This window comes from Amblyomma mixtum, chromosome 1 (assembly GCF_055824585.1).
Source record: "Amblyomma mixtum isolate Tamu chromosome 1, ASM5582458v1, whole genome shotgun sequence".
In the NCBI taxonomy this organism is placed as follows: domain Eukaryota; kingdom Metazoa; phylum Arthropoda; class Arachnida; order Ixodida; family Ixodidae; genus Amblyomma; species Amblyomma mixtum.
Genome location: NC_143012.1, coordinates 196,468,705 through 196,486,758, shown reverse-complemented (window position 1 = coordinate 196,486,758; position 18,054 = coordinate 196,468,705). Strand labels below are relative to the sequence as shown.

Sequence of the window (18,054 nt, the reverse complement as noted above, 5' to 3'; positions counted from 1 at the left end):
AACTGTCAATCAGCATCATCTTTTTCTTTCTGCTGTTATTCCCAATATGTGCCTTGCTCGACACTGAGAAGCCCAACTAATGAGAACTGCACTGCAGTTACTACTTCAGGCTTGTGTTCAAGCGCGATCATTTAGTATTTATTCGGGAAGCTTGTAACTCTGCTGTTGAATGATACGGTTACGCTTTCTGCAGTAATGGCGCTGTTAAGACTCCGTTCACCAAGGGTGTTTCGTTTTTCGCGATTTCTTAAAAATATGCGTGCTACTGCTCGCGAATAGTTGAAGAATGATAGCGCATGTTTCGAAGAGCCATACTCCAGCAGCTGTATGCAATGACATGTCTGAGTAGAGGTGATGCTTACGTAACTGCAAAAAATGAAGAAGAAATCGGGGCATAACCACGATGCTCCAGCTCTCGGCGAGGAAGAGAGAGAAGAAGAAAGCCTAACCGGAGGAAGCCATGAACCATCGTCCTTCGACGCGGTTTGGTGCAAGGCGCTGGTCCAACCGCCGCCGCAGCCCAAGAACTGACCAAGAAGGCACCCTTGGAACCCGCCGGTTCCGGTACGACCGGGAGGGGCTCCTCTTCCGAGCCAAGATCATCGGCAAGCTGGCGGTACCCTATGCCCGCGGCCTCCGGTTGTTACAGGGCGCCATGGGCCGACTCAAGGAGGCTGTGCGCTCCTCCCGACAGCACATGCGCAGAGTTCACCTGAATGTCTCCACCCAAGGTGTCAAGACACGCGACGAAAAGACCGGGGCGCTACTATTCCACCATCCGGTGCATCGCATTCCCTTCATCTCGCAAGACACCAGCGACGCCCGTGCTGTCGGGTACATCTGCATGGCCCTGGACAACACGTACCGCTACATCGCCATCAAGACCGAGAAGGCGGCTGCCGAGATGGAGGCGGCCCTGGTCGCCCTTTTGCAGGTGGTGCTCCATAAAACGAACCTCACCACCCGGATAGCCCCGCAAGAATGGCGTCACTAGCTGCAGGCCAGGGCGCAGACCACCTTCACTCGCGGAGACATGCAGAAACTTCTCTGGAGACCAAAGGATGCATCGAGTAGCGAGCCCCTGCGCCCAAAAACTTCTGCGACACACGAACTCCTCCACTTGCAGTCAGAATACAACCCTGTGCAAAAGGCGATACGGCTGATGGCAAGTGCGATATGCGTCAGGGCCACGCTGCACTCACCGGACATATCCGACCCCAAGTATCATCCACACAGTTGGGAGCTCCGCCACCTGTGCGTCTACATTCTGCAGCTCTGGCCACTCAGTGTATAGTGCTTCCAGAAAGACAAGCCGCAGCTCGTCCGCCCCGCACCAGGGACACTACCCTTCGGTGCCCTGCCCTGCCGCAAACGGCAACATCACACATGCCGTGCAATGTGGCGTTTGTAACTGTGATGTCCGTACCCTTTGCATATCAGTCGATTTGCTACAAATGTATTCTCAAACACGTCTAGACGTCTGCAATGCCTTTGGGCTCCTGCCGAGTTGAAGCTTAGGTAGAAGTGAAGACTGGCAATTAGCAAGGACTAACCTCGCAATTAATGCCGACAATTGATCCGCCACAGCGACACTTTAGCTTGAAAATGCAATAAAATTACATCACCATTTGTGAAATACTTGCGTCCTTCATGGTCCGTGCATGAGCCTAGGATGGTCCGCTTTTGAATGTCCGATTCTGCGACTGAAAGTTTTGTTCAATGGCGCTGCTATGGCGGCCTTCCATCGTTCTTCGTCGTTTGAACTATTCTGATATCTAGTCGGTCCTGGGAAACTTTACTTCGATTTATTTGGTTTCGCTATCATGTCAGCTTCCTCTTTCCTTCCATAGAGTTGGAAGAATTAGCCATTTTCTCTTTGCGCGCCCTTACGTTAGCGTTTCGTAGCATAACCTTGAGCATGCCAGACATGCGGAGGGCGTTTGTGATGTTTCGAGCTTTCATCTCATCGGAAAAAAATTAATGATTGCTGTTTTTCAATGCGGCAGCGTTAAGGCTCTCGGGCTCCCGTTCTGCACAAAAATCGGCGTCGTCGTGTCGGCACTGTGAGCCAATAAATTCCTGTAGAAGCAACCTAACTCTGGTACCTAAGTCACGTGGCCTTGTGGCGTCGTCACAGCCTGCTTGCCGGATTGTGAGCTAAATAACCACCGTCACAGGTGGGAGTTAAATTAATCATTGGCTGTTCGCTAAGAGCAACCTCGGTCGCCCAAGCCCCACCGATGAGAGCACCTGGCTTCGCAAAGCCTTATCTTAGCGCTTAAAGGAGCAAAGAAAAATCTTCCCACGAGAGCGCACCTACTCTCTCAATCACTGCGTCGGGTTCTCAGGAGCACCTGAGTCAAATAATACATTTCCACCCGCAGTAGAGAACCAACAATCTTGCGCGAAAGTAGGCGAACCCTTCTGGGTGACTTTTGCATGCTCGCACCCACCACCGTCGCTCGCATCTGTGTATACAAGTTGGGAGATGGTTATTGGTTAGATTCTTTTAGACAACAAGCAGCTACCATGGCCACGGCCAATAAGCCTCGTAGCTCCGGCGGGGAGGTTCGGCCAGCGGAGCAGCGCTAACTTTCCAGTGTGCAAAAAAGTGATGAGAATAGAGGGAAAGGCGCCAAGACGCTGAAACTCAAATTTTGAGTAGAGATAACCCAGTTTCAAAAAAGCGCACCAGAAGAATTCTTCCTGGACAATGTTCCTAAAGCGGCGTGCTTTAAGATCCAAGGCATACCGCAACTTTATTCGGAGCCCCTTTCAGAACCCCTTTCACCACTGCCCCACTGCCTCAGAACTGGTGTGAGGACTCCCAAGGATCTATGATTGTAAACTGGAGAATGCCCAGTCCCACATATATGCGCATTAGCGCTATCGCGCCATACCCTTAGAGAGCAACTGAAGTGGTTTTAGAATTCAATGAGTTTAAAGGAGCCGAATGTGTGAAAGTTGCAGGTAAAGCATGCGAGATAGTTTTGCTCTAGCATTTAAAGTGGTGGCGTGTTTGCCGAATAAAGCGGCGTCGGCGTTCAGGCTTCTCTGCAATGGAATGGTTCAGGAATATGCCGCATTGATGACGCCACGTACGGTGACGCTGTCTCCAGCGAAGAAGCGGTTTTTTCGAGAAATAAAACGCATGCCGTTGAAGGTGAAGCTCACGAAACATTGTTTGGCGGCATCGGATGACGCAGGGCTGCAGGCAGACGAAGTCAGCGGATATCTGAAATTTCGGCAACGATGACGACATCATGAGATTTCCTGCACTCCTCCAATGCAGAGTGGAGAAACATGAACATCGTGGTGATTTAGTCAGTGATTGCAGAAATTTAGGCGGGCGGATGAGATTAAGAAGTTTGCAGGCATACGGTGGGCGCAGCTGGCCAAGGACCGAGGTAATTGGAAACACATGGGGGAGTCCTTTGCCCTGCACTGGGCGTTGTCAGGCTGCTGCTGATGCTGAAATTAGCATTTTAAATACTAACGCAAATCTGCTTCGAGTGCTTTACTTGGAAGCTTCATAGATTATTTTCGTGAATAACCTCAAATTCTCAGAAAAATATTTCCCTTCATTTTAAGGCGGAGCTTAAGTGTCACCGCCAATTTTTGTTTCGAACCCCTAGTTATTCCCCGAGCTGTTTCCGGTACGAGCTGCACGTTGCCTTTTCAAGTATCGGTATTGCCTCCCTAAATAAAATTTCCTTAATCCGTTGAGATTGCATTTATTAGCTTTACAGTCGTGGATACATTTCAGAGCGTTGCTTCTCGTGACCACCTAACAGCCTTGTCGATTTCTTTCTCGCATCTGACGTCTCCATTGCATTGCACGGCCAGCGCCATGAGAGCATGCGTAGTTTTCTTAACTGCTCCTATTTTTCCAGTCGCCTGGGCAATAGGCTTCATTTCAGATAACACTGCGCAGCATGGTTGGAGTGGCGAACACAACCGGAGAAACTGGTCGAGGTGCAGGATTTTTTCTACAAAGAATTTCTCGTAGTACCCTTTTGTTGAGCCACATCTCTTGCTTATATTGGATTTTTTGACGTTTTCTTCTGTTTTTCTACTGGAAATCCTCATCGAAATCAGTCGAAACATATTGGTTGGTTTTGTTTAGTTTATGGGGTTTAACGTCCCAAAGCGACTCAGGCTATGAGACACGCCGTAGTGAAGGGCTCCGGAAATTTCGACCGTCTGGGTTCTTTAACGCCAGGCGATACATATACGCTGGATATAGGCGATGCAGGCTATAGATGTTATCTGAACATACGGGGAACATGGGTGGTATGGGGTGTGAATATTTAGGTAATATACGTGCTACAGGCACCGCATTCCAAATTATGTGGTAACACGCGGGTAGGCTGAAAAAAGAAATCTACAACGCATTTACAAAATATACGCCGGCGTCAGGTTGCGAAACAGAGAACTTCAGATTCTCAGTTTAGCACGCTAACGACTACGACACGTCGGTCTTTCTTTTCCAACACGAAGTTATATATGCACAGAAATGGGCTATATACAGATTATGTGCAATGCACTCAGCTGGTGGCTGCACTGCACAAGCTACGTTTTTTCTTTATTCTCTTTTCAGGGTCAAGAAACAATACAGTCGAGAAAAAGTAAATAATCATACAATTCAAAGCGGCAGACGCAGTGGAACCTGTCATGTGATTAATTAAAAACGTTTTAAATTTTTATTGGCTCAACAGTTGCATACATTCAGGTTATTCGCTCTGAAAATTGTAAGCTTTTTCTGATAGGTCACACTTTCGATGAAATAATCTCTCGCTGAGAGATAATCAACAATCAGCGCCTTTTACAGTGATTCTCGTTTTACATAATCTGTGAAATCAGAGCAAGATGGATAAGTTGCATGCCACATACTCTGATTATGTACAGGTAGAAACTTAATACCATATGGCGTGACTTATCGCTACTCTTTTAATGTCAGCTGCAAAATGTCGCAGACAGATACTGCATCCGAGCAGTGAAGGAAAATGTAGTCTATTATTTCCATTTCACGGCCTGTCAGGCAGTGAACCGACCAAGGGTCAAACAAGTTTTTTTTCTCTGCACCATGGTTCAACACGCAACATACCGCTCTCTACAGGAAGAAGAAACTTCGTCCGACGATCTGACTGGCATACTTTTAAGACGCCCTTACCTTTCCCTCCACAGTATAAACAGCGTTAAACAGGAAGTAGTAACATGACATCAAGCAAGGCATTCCTTAGTTTTAGGTTCTCACTGGAATACCTAAGTTCTTTGACCTGAAAACGAACTCACGTCGTGCATTGCTACTGCCGCATTGCTTTCTCATGTCTCGTGCAACGTTCACATTTTCGAATTTAACATCTTTCCGAAGGCAGACATGGCAGTCGTAGAGAGCTCTTTGCATAGTAAATGCGCTGAATATACTTGCGTGCTATCAGGAGGAGTCAGCGACGTTGAAAAAATATTTCTGACAGCGCTTAGAGGCGTGCAAACTGTTTGCACACACACACACAAAAGAAAACGTGCAACGAAGCATAAGTCGTTAAGTGCGTTATAGTTGCAGGACGCTTTATTGTTTACATAGGGATATACAGGTGGTTAGATTTCAACCATAACAAGACCACTGACCCAATAAGCTATTCAAGTCAGGATAACCTAACCTTGGCTGATATGAGCCTATGGGCAGTCAAAAGGGAACATAGACACATATGCCGTATGATTTGCATCCGTATGCCCACTGGCACTCTATTGCATTCTGCACTCTAGTTCACTCTATTCCATACTTATTCTCCTAGTTGTTTCATTCTCGTTGTCCCTATATGCGGTGACTACCTGCCCTGAATAGATGTGTTTCCTTACTATTTGCAATGCTTAGCTGCCTATCGTAAAATATTGTGCCCTTCTGAGGCCACTGAACATTCCTATACATTTACAACTTAATTTTTTGACCCACCATTGTGCTTTCCCTATGTCCTGGATCATGCTTTGCAAATCGTTACCTTAGTTACTTAACAAGGGAATGCAATCAGCAAATCAGCTATTACTCAGATATTCACTTTATTCCTAAAGTCTCCCAATCCAGTTCTCTGTACTGCTGCTCTATGCACATGAGTCGCCAACGATAAATAAGACGCCAACACTCCTAAAGCAACCATACTCCGGTCCAGGTCGTGAAGGCAGCTGTTTTCTAGGCTCTCTAAAACGTACTGCCATGTAAGCACTATGTGGTCTCCAGCCTAAAGTTCAATTCAAGTTCCTTGGCGCGATTAGTTTGAAGAGCTGTTTAGCACGTCAGTGAAGATTAATGCTTCCTACTGTGACCGTATACTTTCCAATCTCTATTCCATATTTAAACAGTGGAAAACGACACACAGAGTGTAATATACTGGTCATTAGGTCGAATCACCGAATATCGTGACTGTTTAATGTGGTTACTGCAAGTGGGTCACTAAAAACAGGGTTAAGGGCAGTACAGGTCGAGAGAAGCTGTTACCTTACCATAAAGAATTGTGTCTAGTAGAGTTTCGGACCCTGGGGATGAAACCCTAATTTTTCCAGTCGTATATCGGCAAACGAACAATCGAAAACGATCCAACCATTACCCTCCGAAAAATGGCGCTTCATACTCACCGTTACTCTTGCCGCTTGATCCGCGCACAAAAACGGCACAACGTCAATGTTATTGCTCATAACCTGGTAAACACGCGATATTATGACTCTAAATGCATCAACTGTTTGGCGTTTTCGCAGTGCAGTTGTGCAAGGCAGCGAAACCATGAGTTAGGTAGAGGTACAGCCCGTCGAACTGGGCTATGTGGAACGCGCTTTTACGTAATAATCTCGAGAGTCTTAATAATAATCGTCAAGATGGCACTGGGCCTCGCAATAGAACGTGGCTCTACCGGCGCCGGAATCTCAACGGGGGCGGCGCCAAATTCGAGGTGGATTCACACGACGGACCATATGCCGACGAACCAGGCGTCAGGTGACGTCTCACTTCAGCTCCATCACGACCGCACGTGACCTGCAGAGACAAAAGTCGCGGTTATGTTTAATCTGATTGTCATCCCCTCCTGCGTCCTGCGTGCTTGCAAAATGCAAGACCATCACATTAAATTAAAAAGACCGGCTGACGTTACACACGCTACATTTTTTACCAAGGTATGCAATGAAAGCTTTCAAAAAGCTCATGTAAAAAAGTCGAAGCATGACTCGCCAAAAATGAAAACGGATGGGAATGGCTCAGCAAAGAGCATAGCAAAGTTGAGCAAGAAATTTAATGAGCAAAGAAATACTTCGCGAAGTATGTGGGAACAGAATGAAGAAATGATAAGTTGGGGAAACAATTAATGCCTAGTACAAGAACTAATCTAGTGCAAAGACATCGATTATTGATCATGAAGTGCCCCTTAGCTTTGTTGTTGGCCTCCGTTATGTTGTTGTTGTTGTTGTTGTTGTTGCCTCAAAAACGACGGCGCATACCCACGGCGGGGGATCCGAACAGGTAAAACAGGAGTTCAGATCCGAACAGGTGAAAACTCATCCAGGTTTATCTCAAGCGACTCTTAAATATATATAGAATAATCTGTGGAAAAAAAAACTGTCACGAATTTTGAGCGATCTTGAGGAAATCGGAATGAAAATCGAGCAAACAAAGCGGTCTGGATTGAATAACGAAATTTCGAAGCAATAATCAGGTATAAGAATAATATTGAGAGAAAAGTAAAGGCATTGAGAAGTTAACACAAAAATCTCCCTGTTTCAATAGTATACTCGTGAAGAAGTTGACACACTTGCTTAAGGGCATGCCCTTTGACGGTTGCACCGAACGAGAGGAGGACGGGAAGAGTAAACGGCAGCCCTAATTGAGCCTCCGTTAAAATGGGCTTGGAGCGCTCAGCTTGAGAGCCCGCGACTGTTGTTTTCTTCAGCTCGCGATTCTCACTTCAACGTCCTCGCGGCCGTCACATTATCTAGGCTTTCATGTTGCGGCCAATAGCTGTCAGTCAGCATTATCTTTTTCTTTCTTCTGTTATTCTCAATGTGCGCCACGCTCCACGCTGAGAACCCCGACTACTGAGAACTGCACTGCTGTTACTACTTCATGCTTGTGTTCAAGCGGGATAATTTAGTGTTTATTCGGGAAGCTTGTAACTCTGCTGTTGTACGGTGTGGATCTTGTGCAGTTCAGATATCATTTGAAAGTGCTCTTTCAAATTCTGTAGCCGCTAGCTTTGCTTCCTAAACCGTTCTCAATACCCTGAAATGGTGTAGAATTCGTTATTATCCATTAATATGTTTCCTTGCTGTGTTGCCTGCATGCCTGATGCCTTTGGAATTGGGTTTACTTGTGTTCGAGGCTAATCTTGGGGCTAAACTTCTTCTTCACTTCTGTTGAGCGTGTCGCTGTAACGCTTTCTGCAGCAATGGCGCTGTTAAGACTCCGTTCACCAAGCCTGTTCTGTTTTTCGCGATTTCTTAAAAATATGCATGCTATGGCTCGGGAATAGTTGAAAAATGATAGGGCAAGTTTCGAAGAGCAAGCATCTAGCACGAGCCATTTCGGAATAAAGGTGATGACGTAACTGGAAAAAATGAAGAAGAAATCGGGGCATAAGCACGATGCTCCACCGCTCTGCGAGAAAGAGAGAGAAGAAGAAGGCCTAACCGGAGGACGCCATGAACTGCCGTCCTTCGACAAGGTTTGGTGTGGGACGCTGGTCCAACCACCGCCTCCGCCATAAAACGGACCCGGGAGGCATCCTTGGAGCCCGCCGGTCCCGGTACGACCTGGAGGGGCTCCTCTTTCGAGCCAAGATCATCGGCAAGCTGGCGGTACCCGTTGCCCACGGCCACCGCTTATGCCAGGACTCCATGGGCCCACTCAAGGAGGCAGTGCGCTCCTCCCGACAGCACAAGCGCAAAGTCCACCTGACTGTCTCCATCCAATGCGTCAAGACACGCGACGATAATACCGGGGCTCTACCATTCCACCATCCGGTACATCGCATTTCCTTCATGTCGCAAGACACCAGCGACGCCCGTGCTGTCGGCTGCACCTACGTGGCCCAGAACAACTCGCTCCACTACATCGCCATCAAGACCGAGAAGGCGGCTGCCGAGCGGGAGGCGGCGCTGGTCACCCTTTTCCAGGTGGTGCTGGATACGGAGGATCACACCACGGGGAGGGCGCCACAAGAGTGGGCGCAGACCACCTCAGCTCGCGCAGACGTGCAAGAAGGAATCTCCAGCCCACAGCCCTCTGTCCCAATAACGACCTCTACGGCGGACCAACTCCTTCACTTGCAGTCAGAATACAACCGTTTGCAAAAGGAAAACCAGCTGTGGCTAATGACGATATGCGGCATGGCCACGCGAAACCCACCTAAGGTATTCGATTTGAAGCTCCATCGACTCCCGTGGGTACTGCCGGCTCTGCTTCAACATTTTGCTGCTTTAGCCCCGCCGTCTGGTGCTTCCTTAAAGTCATCGCCGCAGCTTCACCGCACTGCACTAGGGACCCTATCATTCGGTGCCCTGCCACAAGCAACCACGCATCACATTCCGTGAAATGTGGAATTTAGAGCTGTGATGTTCGTACATTCCGCACCTAAATCGTCTTGTTTCAAGTGTATTCTTAGTATGCCAAAACATCTGCGGTGTCTTTGCTGTCCTGCCAGGAGAGGTTGAAGCGGCTGCTGGCTATCTGCGAGGACTAACTTTGCAATTACGGCCGGCTATTGTTTCTTGGCAGGGGCAATTTAACTTGAAAGTAAAATAAAATAACATCTATATTTATGGAGTATTTGCCTCCTTCAGTGTCGTTAATGCAACTAGGAATGTGCGCGTTTGAATGGCCGCTTTTTAGCAATGCAGGTTGTTGTGTTTAATTCATTCTGTTTTGGAGGTCTTCTGTCGTTTTTGATACTTTGAATATTCACTATTTTGATATTCAGTCGCTCTTAGGAAGCCTCACTTCGATCTGGCTTCGCTATAATGTCGGTTACCTCTTTCCCTCCTTAGAGGCAACGCGAATGACCATTCTCTTTTTGCACGGCCTTATATCGGTGTCTCGTAGCCCGGCTTGAACAGGACAGACTAGTTGAGGCATTTACTATGTTTACAGTTTTCATCTCCTTCGGAGAAATTTTGGGATTGCAGGTGATCAACGCGATAGCGTTAAGGATCCTTTCTGCAGAACACCCGACGTCATCGTCGGCGTTCTGGGCCGAAAATTCCCAGAGAAGCAAACTTGGTGGGCCGTCCAGGTCACGTGACCTTGCGGCGTGATCACAACCACCCCCCTTAATTGTGAGCAAACTGACCACCATGGCAGGTGGCAGCTAAATTAATGAGTGGTTGCTCGTTAAGAGCAACCTCGGTTGCTCAAACCCCACCGGTGGCAGCACCTGCCATCGCAGGGCAGTGGCACGGCGCTTAACCACTGCACCACTGCGCCAGGAGCGGTGTGAGGAGGCGCAGGAATCTATCAGTTTAAATTCGAGAATGACGAATGCCGCCAATATGGGCATTAATAGAGAGTTTTAGTATTGCGGGCTTTGCGTAATTGCGTGCATAGCGGAATAGCGGGTCCAAAGTGCGCATGCGCAGAATGCTAAAGGTAAGATAGCGTTAGCGGACTCACGCAATTTTCAGAAGTTAGCGGTGCGGCTTTTGCGTGTTTAGCGGGAAAACATGGCGGCGTCCTCCCAAGCGAGAGCCGCCCGCTTCAGCCGATTCAGCAGTCCTTGCGATTCCGGTCGGCACGTTTACCGGCAACTACTGGTGTAGCTGCTTTTCGCTATGACTTACCTTGCTTTGACGATAAAGTATAAGCTGCCATTCAGTCCAGTTTTTGAGCTACGCTCTCGATTCTGGAGCGCGCAAGCCTAATGGGACCTCCAGCTGCACTGCTACCGTCTGCAACTGCCCGAAAGGCAGCCGAAACCTAGCACAAACGTCCGGAACGAAACAAAAATAGATATGGAGCTTTTTCGCAGTGTTTTATGAACTTAAATGATGTAAAGCGAGTTTATATGAAATTTCAAGCAGTTTTTTTGACATTACACGTCATGTGATTGCAAATATTCTTGCTCGAACGGCTTGTAGTTAACATTGCCTTGACTAGATGGCGCCACTGCTTTACGTTTGTTTTTTCATTTTATTTAAATTTCGGGGCCATTTTGCAGACGAAAATAAGCACTACAGTAATAATTCGTTTAAAAAACTCGGAAATATTATATTTTGGCAAGGTAGCGGCAGTGTCGACCATTTTAGAAGGACCGTTCGCATCCATGTCAAGCAGGTGGCGTTTAACGTCTTCAAAACGCTATTCTAAAACTGTCTGTGGGGATAAGTTGCTTGCGGCACGCTAACGTAATTTCCCTTAGGTCCGCTATCACGCTAACGCTATACTAAAACTCTCTAATATGTCCCATTGACGCTATGCAGTCATATCCTAAAGATGGAGCTTAAGTGTCCTCTTGAATTTTTTTTTTTTTTTGAGTGGTAGTTATTCCCTCAGCTGATTCCGGTACGAGCCGCCTGTTGCCGTTTCCCGTATCGCTGTTGTATCATTTTATAACTTCCCGCTGGTCCTTTAAAACCAAAATTGAAAACATGATGAAGGACATAGACAAGCAAAGCGTAATTGTGGGTGAAAAATTCAGTATAAAGAAATCTAAAGTAACGTAGAGCAATACAGCAAAATAGAGTCTAAAGCAAAATATGCGCACTCCGAATCAGCTGCATTTTTCGAAACGTCAGAAAACCCATATACAGTACCATCATAAGTTTCAACATTCCCTGAGGAGATTTTTCTCTAGTGAAAGAAAGGACAACGTCAAAAAACCCATAGTGAGCAGCAGCTGAATCTCAACAAAAGGGTGCTAGAAGAAACTCTTACTAGAAACAATTCTGCACCTTGACGAATTCCTGAAGTTTCATTCGCCACTTCACCCCACCGCGCCCTTCACTACACTCATAGCCTGAGTCGCTTTGAAACGTTAAATCCCCATAAACCATAAACCAAATCATTCGCCACTTCAACCAGACAGTGTCTAGAAAAGACGATTGCGCAGTTGACTGCGAAAATCAGAGCCGTTAAGAGAACTACGCGTGCTCTCACGGCGCTGGCCGCGCAATGCAAAAGAAAAGAGAGTTTTGGGAAAATTCTTCTCCTCGGGGGTCACGAGAAGCAGTACTTTGAAACGTGCCCATTAATTTAAAGCAAAGAAACGCGAGATCAAGAAATAAGTGAAAAGTTTTGGAAGCGAGACGATAGAGATACGTGAAATGCCAACGGGGAGCTCGTACCTCAATTAAACAGCTGGGGTAATAACGACCGGTACAAAAAAATTTGAAGGGGACAATTAAGCATCCGCCTTTTAGGGTGTGATACCATTGATCGAATGAGCTAATGCCCATATATGCGAGATATGTCGTTCACGACTTCACATTCACAGATAACTGGCAGTCCTCATACCACAGCAGGCGCAGTGATGCAGGGGTTAAGCGATGGCAGATGGTGCTACATGTGGGGTCTGTGCGACCCAGGTTTCTGTTACACAGTAACCAATCATTAATTTTACTTCCACCTGCTGGGGTAGTCAATGTGCTCCAAATCTAGTTGGCAGGGTATGATGACGCCACAAGGTCACGCGACCTAGGTTGCACACTCAGCTTGCTTCTTCGGGAACTTTTGGCTTACAACGCGTACGCTGACGACCACGCCGGATTTTCGGAAGGTAGCATTAGATTAGTACTTTATAAGCCAGGACTGCTTTTTCTCCGCGAAGGTTAAAACTGGTTTCGTTTATTAGGGTTTAACGTCCCACAGCAACTCAGGCTATGCGGCACGCCGCAGTAAAGGGCTCCGGAAGTTTCGACCACCTGGGGTTCTTTAACGTGCACTGACATCGCACAGTACACGGGCCTCTAGAATTTCGCGGCCATCGAAATTCAGCCGCCGCGGCCGGGATCGAACATGGGCCTTTCGGGTCAGCAGCGGGGCGCCGTAACCACCGAGCCACCGCGGCAGGTCCGCAGAGGTTAAAACTGGAAACATCATAAATGCCTTGAGCTAGTCAGGCCCGCACGAATCGGGGCTACGAGAAGCTAATACATGGCAGAGCAAAGAGAGAGAGTGGTTATTCCCGCTGCCTCTAGTAAAGGACAGATGAAACTGAAAGTGTAGCGAAGACAAAATAAATTGAAGTAAGGCTTCGCAAGAGCGACTAGATATCAAAATAGTGAATACTCAAACGACGAAGAACGATGGAAGACCTCCCAAGCAGCATCATTAAAAAAAATTCTAAGAAGCGCACATTCAAAAGTGGATATTCCTAGGCGAATGCACGGCACATGTAGGACACAGAATTATGTCATACAAAGTGGTGATGTTATTTAATTTTTAAGCCTAAGTGTCGCTGCGGCGGAGCCATTGCCGGCAGTGACTGCAAGGCTAGTCCCCGCTAATAGGAAGCAGCAACTTCAATCTGTGCCTCAATTTGGCGGGGGCTAATGGCACTGCAGATGTTTTGGTGTATTTGAGAACACATTCGCACAAACCTTATTCAGACACTACAATTACAAAGGACAAATTTCACGCTATGTGCGGCGCGGTAGCCTGCTGCAGGGTACCGCACGGCAGGGTCCCTGGTGCGGCGCTGAGGAGCAGCGCTGATGACTTTCTGAAGGCACCAGACTGCGGGGCCAGGCCTGCAGAATGTAGGAGCACAGGCTATGGAGCGCCCACAGCCGCGGATGATGCTTTGGGCCGAAGATGTGAGATGAGTCCAGCGTGGCAACGAAGCATGTCGCACTCAACATCAGCTGCAACGCCTTTTGCAAAGGGTTGCATTTTGACTGCAAGCGGAGGAGCTCGTCCACTACAGAAATGTTTGGAGCAGAGGGCTCCACGCTCAACGCATCCTTTGATCTGGAGATAACTTCCTGCGTGTCTCTGGGAATTAAGCTGGTCAGCGCCCTGGATTGCGGCTGGTGTCGCAACTCTTGTGGCGTTCTCCCCGTGGTGTGGTCCTTCATATCCAGCACCACCTGCAAAAGGGCGACCACCTTCGCCTCCTGTTCCGTCGCTTCTTTCTCGGTCTTGATGACGATGGGGTGATAAGAGTCGTCCTGCGCCACGTAAATACAGGCGACAACCCGGGCGTCGCTGGTATCTTGCGAGATGAACAAATTGCGATGCACGGGATGGTGAAACAGTAGCGCCAAAGTCTTTTCGTCGCGTATCTTGATTCCTTGGAGGGAGACGGTCAGGTGAACTCGGCGCTTGTGCCGAGGCGCGCACCACTCTTTTAAGGAGGCCCGTGACGCCTTGGCATAGCCGCTGGCGACGGGCATTGTGTACCGCCAGCTTGCCGATGATCTTGGCACGGAAGAGGAGCCCCGCCCCGCAGTACCGGGACCAGCGGTCTCCAAGGATGGCTCCTTGGTCCGTTTTGAGGCTGCGGTGGCGGCTGGACCAGCGACCCGCACCAAACCACGTCGAAAGACGGCAGTTCATCGCGTCCTTCTTCTTCTCTCTCGTCCTCCCAGACCGGCAGCTCATCGGTGTTAGGCCCCGATTCTTCTTCATTTTTTTCCATTTATGCAAGCACTACCGTTATTCAGAGGTGGCACTGGATATAGAAGCAAGAGGCTGATACACTTTATATAAACTCGCGTTATATGTGGCTTTATATACAGCGATCAGCGTCTTTTCTTCTATCGTGAAAACACTCTATGTATTTCAGCGTGCCACTTTAGCGCGGTCTTTAGTAATGGCGCTGGAAACACTCCGTTCACGTAGGCGCTTGTGCTCTACACGATATCTTGACAATATGCATTCTGTTGCTCGTTAATAGTTCAGCAATGATAGGGCCAGTTTCAAGCAGGAGAGTATGAAGCTCTAGCGTCTCTAACCAGAGCAACGTCTGAATAACTGTAATGTTGGCATAAATGAAAAAAAAATGAGAAAGAAGTCGGGGCATAAGCACGTGGGCTCCACGGCTCTGAGAGGAAGAGAGAGAAGAAGAAAGCCTAACCAGAGGACGCCATGAATAGCGCTTTCTCCACTTGGATTGCGGTGCGGCGCTGCTCCAACCACCGCCGTAGCTTCAAAATGAACCATGGAGGCAGCGTTGGCGGCGACCGGCCCCGATTGAAGGGGGGAGGCTCCTCTTCCGGGCCAAGATCATCGGCAAGCTGGCGGTACCCGATGACCGCGGCCACGGGCTGTGCCAGGACGCCATGGGCCTGCTCAAGGAAGCTGTGCCCGCCTCCCGACAGCACAAGCGCCGAGTTTACGTGACTGCCTCCATCCAAGGAATCAAGATAGGCAACCAAAATAGCTGGGCGCTACTGTTCCACCATCCGGTGCATCGCCTTTCGTTCATCTCGCAGGACACCAGCCACGCCCGTGCTGTCGGGTACATCTACATGGCCCAGGACAACTCCTTTCGCTACATAGCCATCAGCACCGAAAAGGCGGCTACCGAGATGGGGGCGGCGCTGGTCGCACTTTTGCAGGTGGTGCTCGATATGACGAATCGCGCCACGCGGATAGCCCAGCAAGAATGGCGTCACCAGCCGCAGGCCAGGGCCCTTAACTCGTGGAGGCATGCAGGAACTTATCTGGAGTCCAAAGGATGCATCGAGTAGCCAGCCCTGTCCCCAAAAACTTCTGCTGTGTACGAGCTCCTCCACTTGCAGTTAGAATACAACCCTTTGCAAAAGGCGATCCAGCTGATGGCAAGTGCGATATGCGTCATGGCCACGCCGGACTCACCGGACACATTCTACCCAAAGTATCTTCCGCAACCGTGGGCGCGCCATCGTGTGCGTCTACCTACTGCTCTTCTTGCCCTCCAGTCTAATGCCTCAGGACAGACATCGCCTTACCTCCACGGCGCCGCACCAGGGTCCCGGCCCTTAGTGCCCTGCCGCAAGCAACCGCGCCACACATACCGTGAATTGTGGCCTTTGTAACTGTGATGTTCGTACCTTGCGCATCTATATCAATTGTCTTGGTACAAATGTATTCTAAAAGTTTCCAAGACGTCGGCAGTGGCAGAGCGCCCCTTCCAGAATGAGGCTGAGATTGGAGTTGCTGCTGGCTCTTAGCGAGAGCTAGCCTTGAAGCTAATGCCGGAGTGTTCCCTGCCACAGCGAACATTTAGCTTGAAAATAAAATAACATTACCGTTTGTGGCGTATCTCTGTGTCTTTCATGTGCCGTACGTGCGCCTAGGAATATCTGATTTTGAATGTGTGCTTGTTAGCGCAGTATATTTTTTTTTATCAGAGAAGCTGCTTGGAAGGCTTGGCATCAATCTAAGGCGTAAGCCTTCCTTGCCCGACGAAAACCCATCTGTGTGTGTGTGTGGGGGGGGGGGGTTAGATTAGTGATTCGCCGCGGGAGGCTGCATCGGATGAGCAACCGGGATCGCAGAAATTCCACCCGCGGCAGCCCCTGCCATCCCAGGCAGTGCGGGAATCGCTTGACCGCCACGAGTGCTATGAGGAATCACAAGGATCTATGAATGTTAATGTAGCGAAAGGCCAATTCTGCATGTGTGGGCGGGCATTCATCCATTAGCTGGCGTGTCGTACACTTAAGGCAAAGTGCGGTCTGCGCTACGGCGGTGACCGCCGCGGCGGTGATTGCCTATGCGCCTGTGTAGAGCCGTGCCGAGGTAGAATTTACAGCTGCGTGCCATCCCCTTATATAACGCCGCAGCGCGCGGCAACTGCGTTCCCAAAGTGAGCGGGCGGGCTTACGCCTTCGTACACGTAAGCAGTCTTAAATTTCTCCGCCAACTTTTTCATCTTTTCAATAATCACTATTTTGATTTCCAGTCGCTTCTAGGAGGTCTTCCATTTTCGGCTATTTGACAGAACCTATTGGCATTGCACTGGTGTGTGACATTCAGAAAACCTTTGTGGTTAGTCTAGGCTGCCTAGAGCAGCACTAATGATGACCACGTATTCAGTGGTGCGAAAGACTTTCTAACGAGCGTCGCCAACGAGACATGGACAGTCACTCAGACAGGCCTTGGCAGATCAGCTGGGGAGCTAAACTTGTCACCGATGAGACAACAAACTCAGTAGCTTCTCGCGGCTTCGTCGGTATGTCGAGAAGAAAGAGTAACGTACTGCACTGAATGGGTTCACGCATCGACGCTGTGGAGGGATAAACAATACATCCTTAAAGTGTAGCCAATGCCAGCCTCCTTCCGTCACGAGAAGGCCTAGTGAGTACTGTGCGTTGTCACCGACTGTAGAAAGCGAATTCTTAAGTCCAGCGTATGAAACTAGACAGTCAGTGTAGTTTTCCCAACAGTGACCTGAAATCAACGGCTGTTTATTTTGCAGAACGCATATACAGTGAACCAGATGTGACCATGCTAGATGGTAGATGGCCATGCTAGATGAGGTGAGCCTCTCTCTCTAAGAATGGCTTGGTTTCAGAAATGCGAAGACTTGTGGATAACAGCTTAGGTACATTTTCTTTCGTGTTGCATTGCCGTAGTTTAATGCTGAGAATTTGTTGTTCATGATTGAGGACATAAATGCTCAGTGCGCAAAAAGAGAGACCTAAAGGAATATTCAAAAATCTAGAAAGAGAACAACACTTTCCGACCGGCAGTGAGGTACAGGAAATGGTAAAGGAGTACATCTACGCCAGGTAGTGCATACGTCTAGGCCAGGTCGTGCCCAGATGTAGAACATTTGAGAGAATTGGTTCGGAGAACAAGAATGGCGTTTAATGCCGTAAGCATGCACCAAGTTCCGAACAGCCCCTTGCAGTAGGCTCAGAAAGAAAAATCTTAAACTGCCTTGCCTCTGCAAAGCTGTCCAGTAAAGTGTGGTGCAATGTAAAAGGCTTAAAATGGTGAACAGTGCAGTAAAGCACTGAAACAAAAATCACGTGTGTTAATGCTAAGAATTGGGGTGAGAGCAGCGTGGGTTGGCAATAAGTGCGAATTAAAGTCTGAGCTGAAATAATGAATGGACATAGGCCGGACATGCATTTTTAAAAGAAGCTGAT

The 18,054-nt window shown here is 48.5% G+C and overlaps 3 protein-coding genes across 3 annotated transcripts; all 3 read left to right on the top strand.

The window, feature by feature from the left end:
* The first annotated feature begins 460 nt into the window (after nt 1-460).
* Nucleotides 461-994, top strand: LOC149370491 (disabled homolog 1-like). The gene has a single exon (XM_089577856.1). The coding sequence runs from the start codon at nt 461-463 to the stop codon at nt 992-994; it is 534 nt and encodes a 177-aa protein (XP_089433982.1).
* A 7,688-nt stretch (nt 995-8,682) lies between these two features.
* Nucleotides 8,683-9,693, top strand: LOC149370490 (disabled homolog 1-like). The gene is made up of 2 exons (XM_089577850.1): nt 8,683-9,203; nt 9,684-9,693. Exons 1-2 carry the CDS (start codon nt 8,683-8,685, stop codon nt 9,691-9,693), a joined length of 531 nt encoding a protein of 176 aa, XP_089433976.1.
* A 5,562-nt stretch (nt 9,694-15,255) lies between these two features.
* LOC149370489 (disabled homolog 1-like) lies at nt 15,256-15,666 on the top strand. Its single transcript, XM_089577844.1, has one exon. It carries the CDS (start codon nt 15,256-15,258, stop codon nt 15,664-15,666), a length of 411 nt encoding a protein of 136 aa, XP_089433970.1.
* Nucleotides 15,667-18,054: the final 2,388 nt, after the last annotated feature.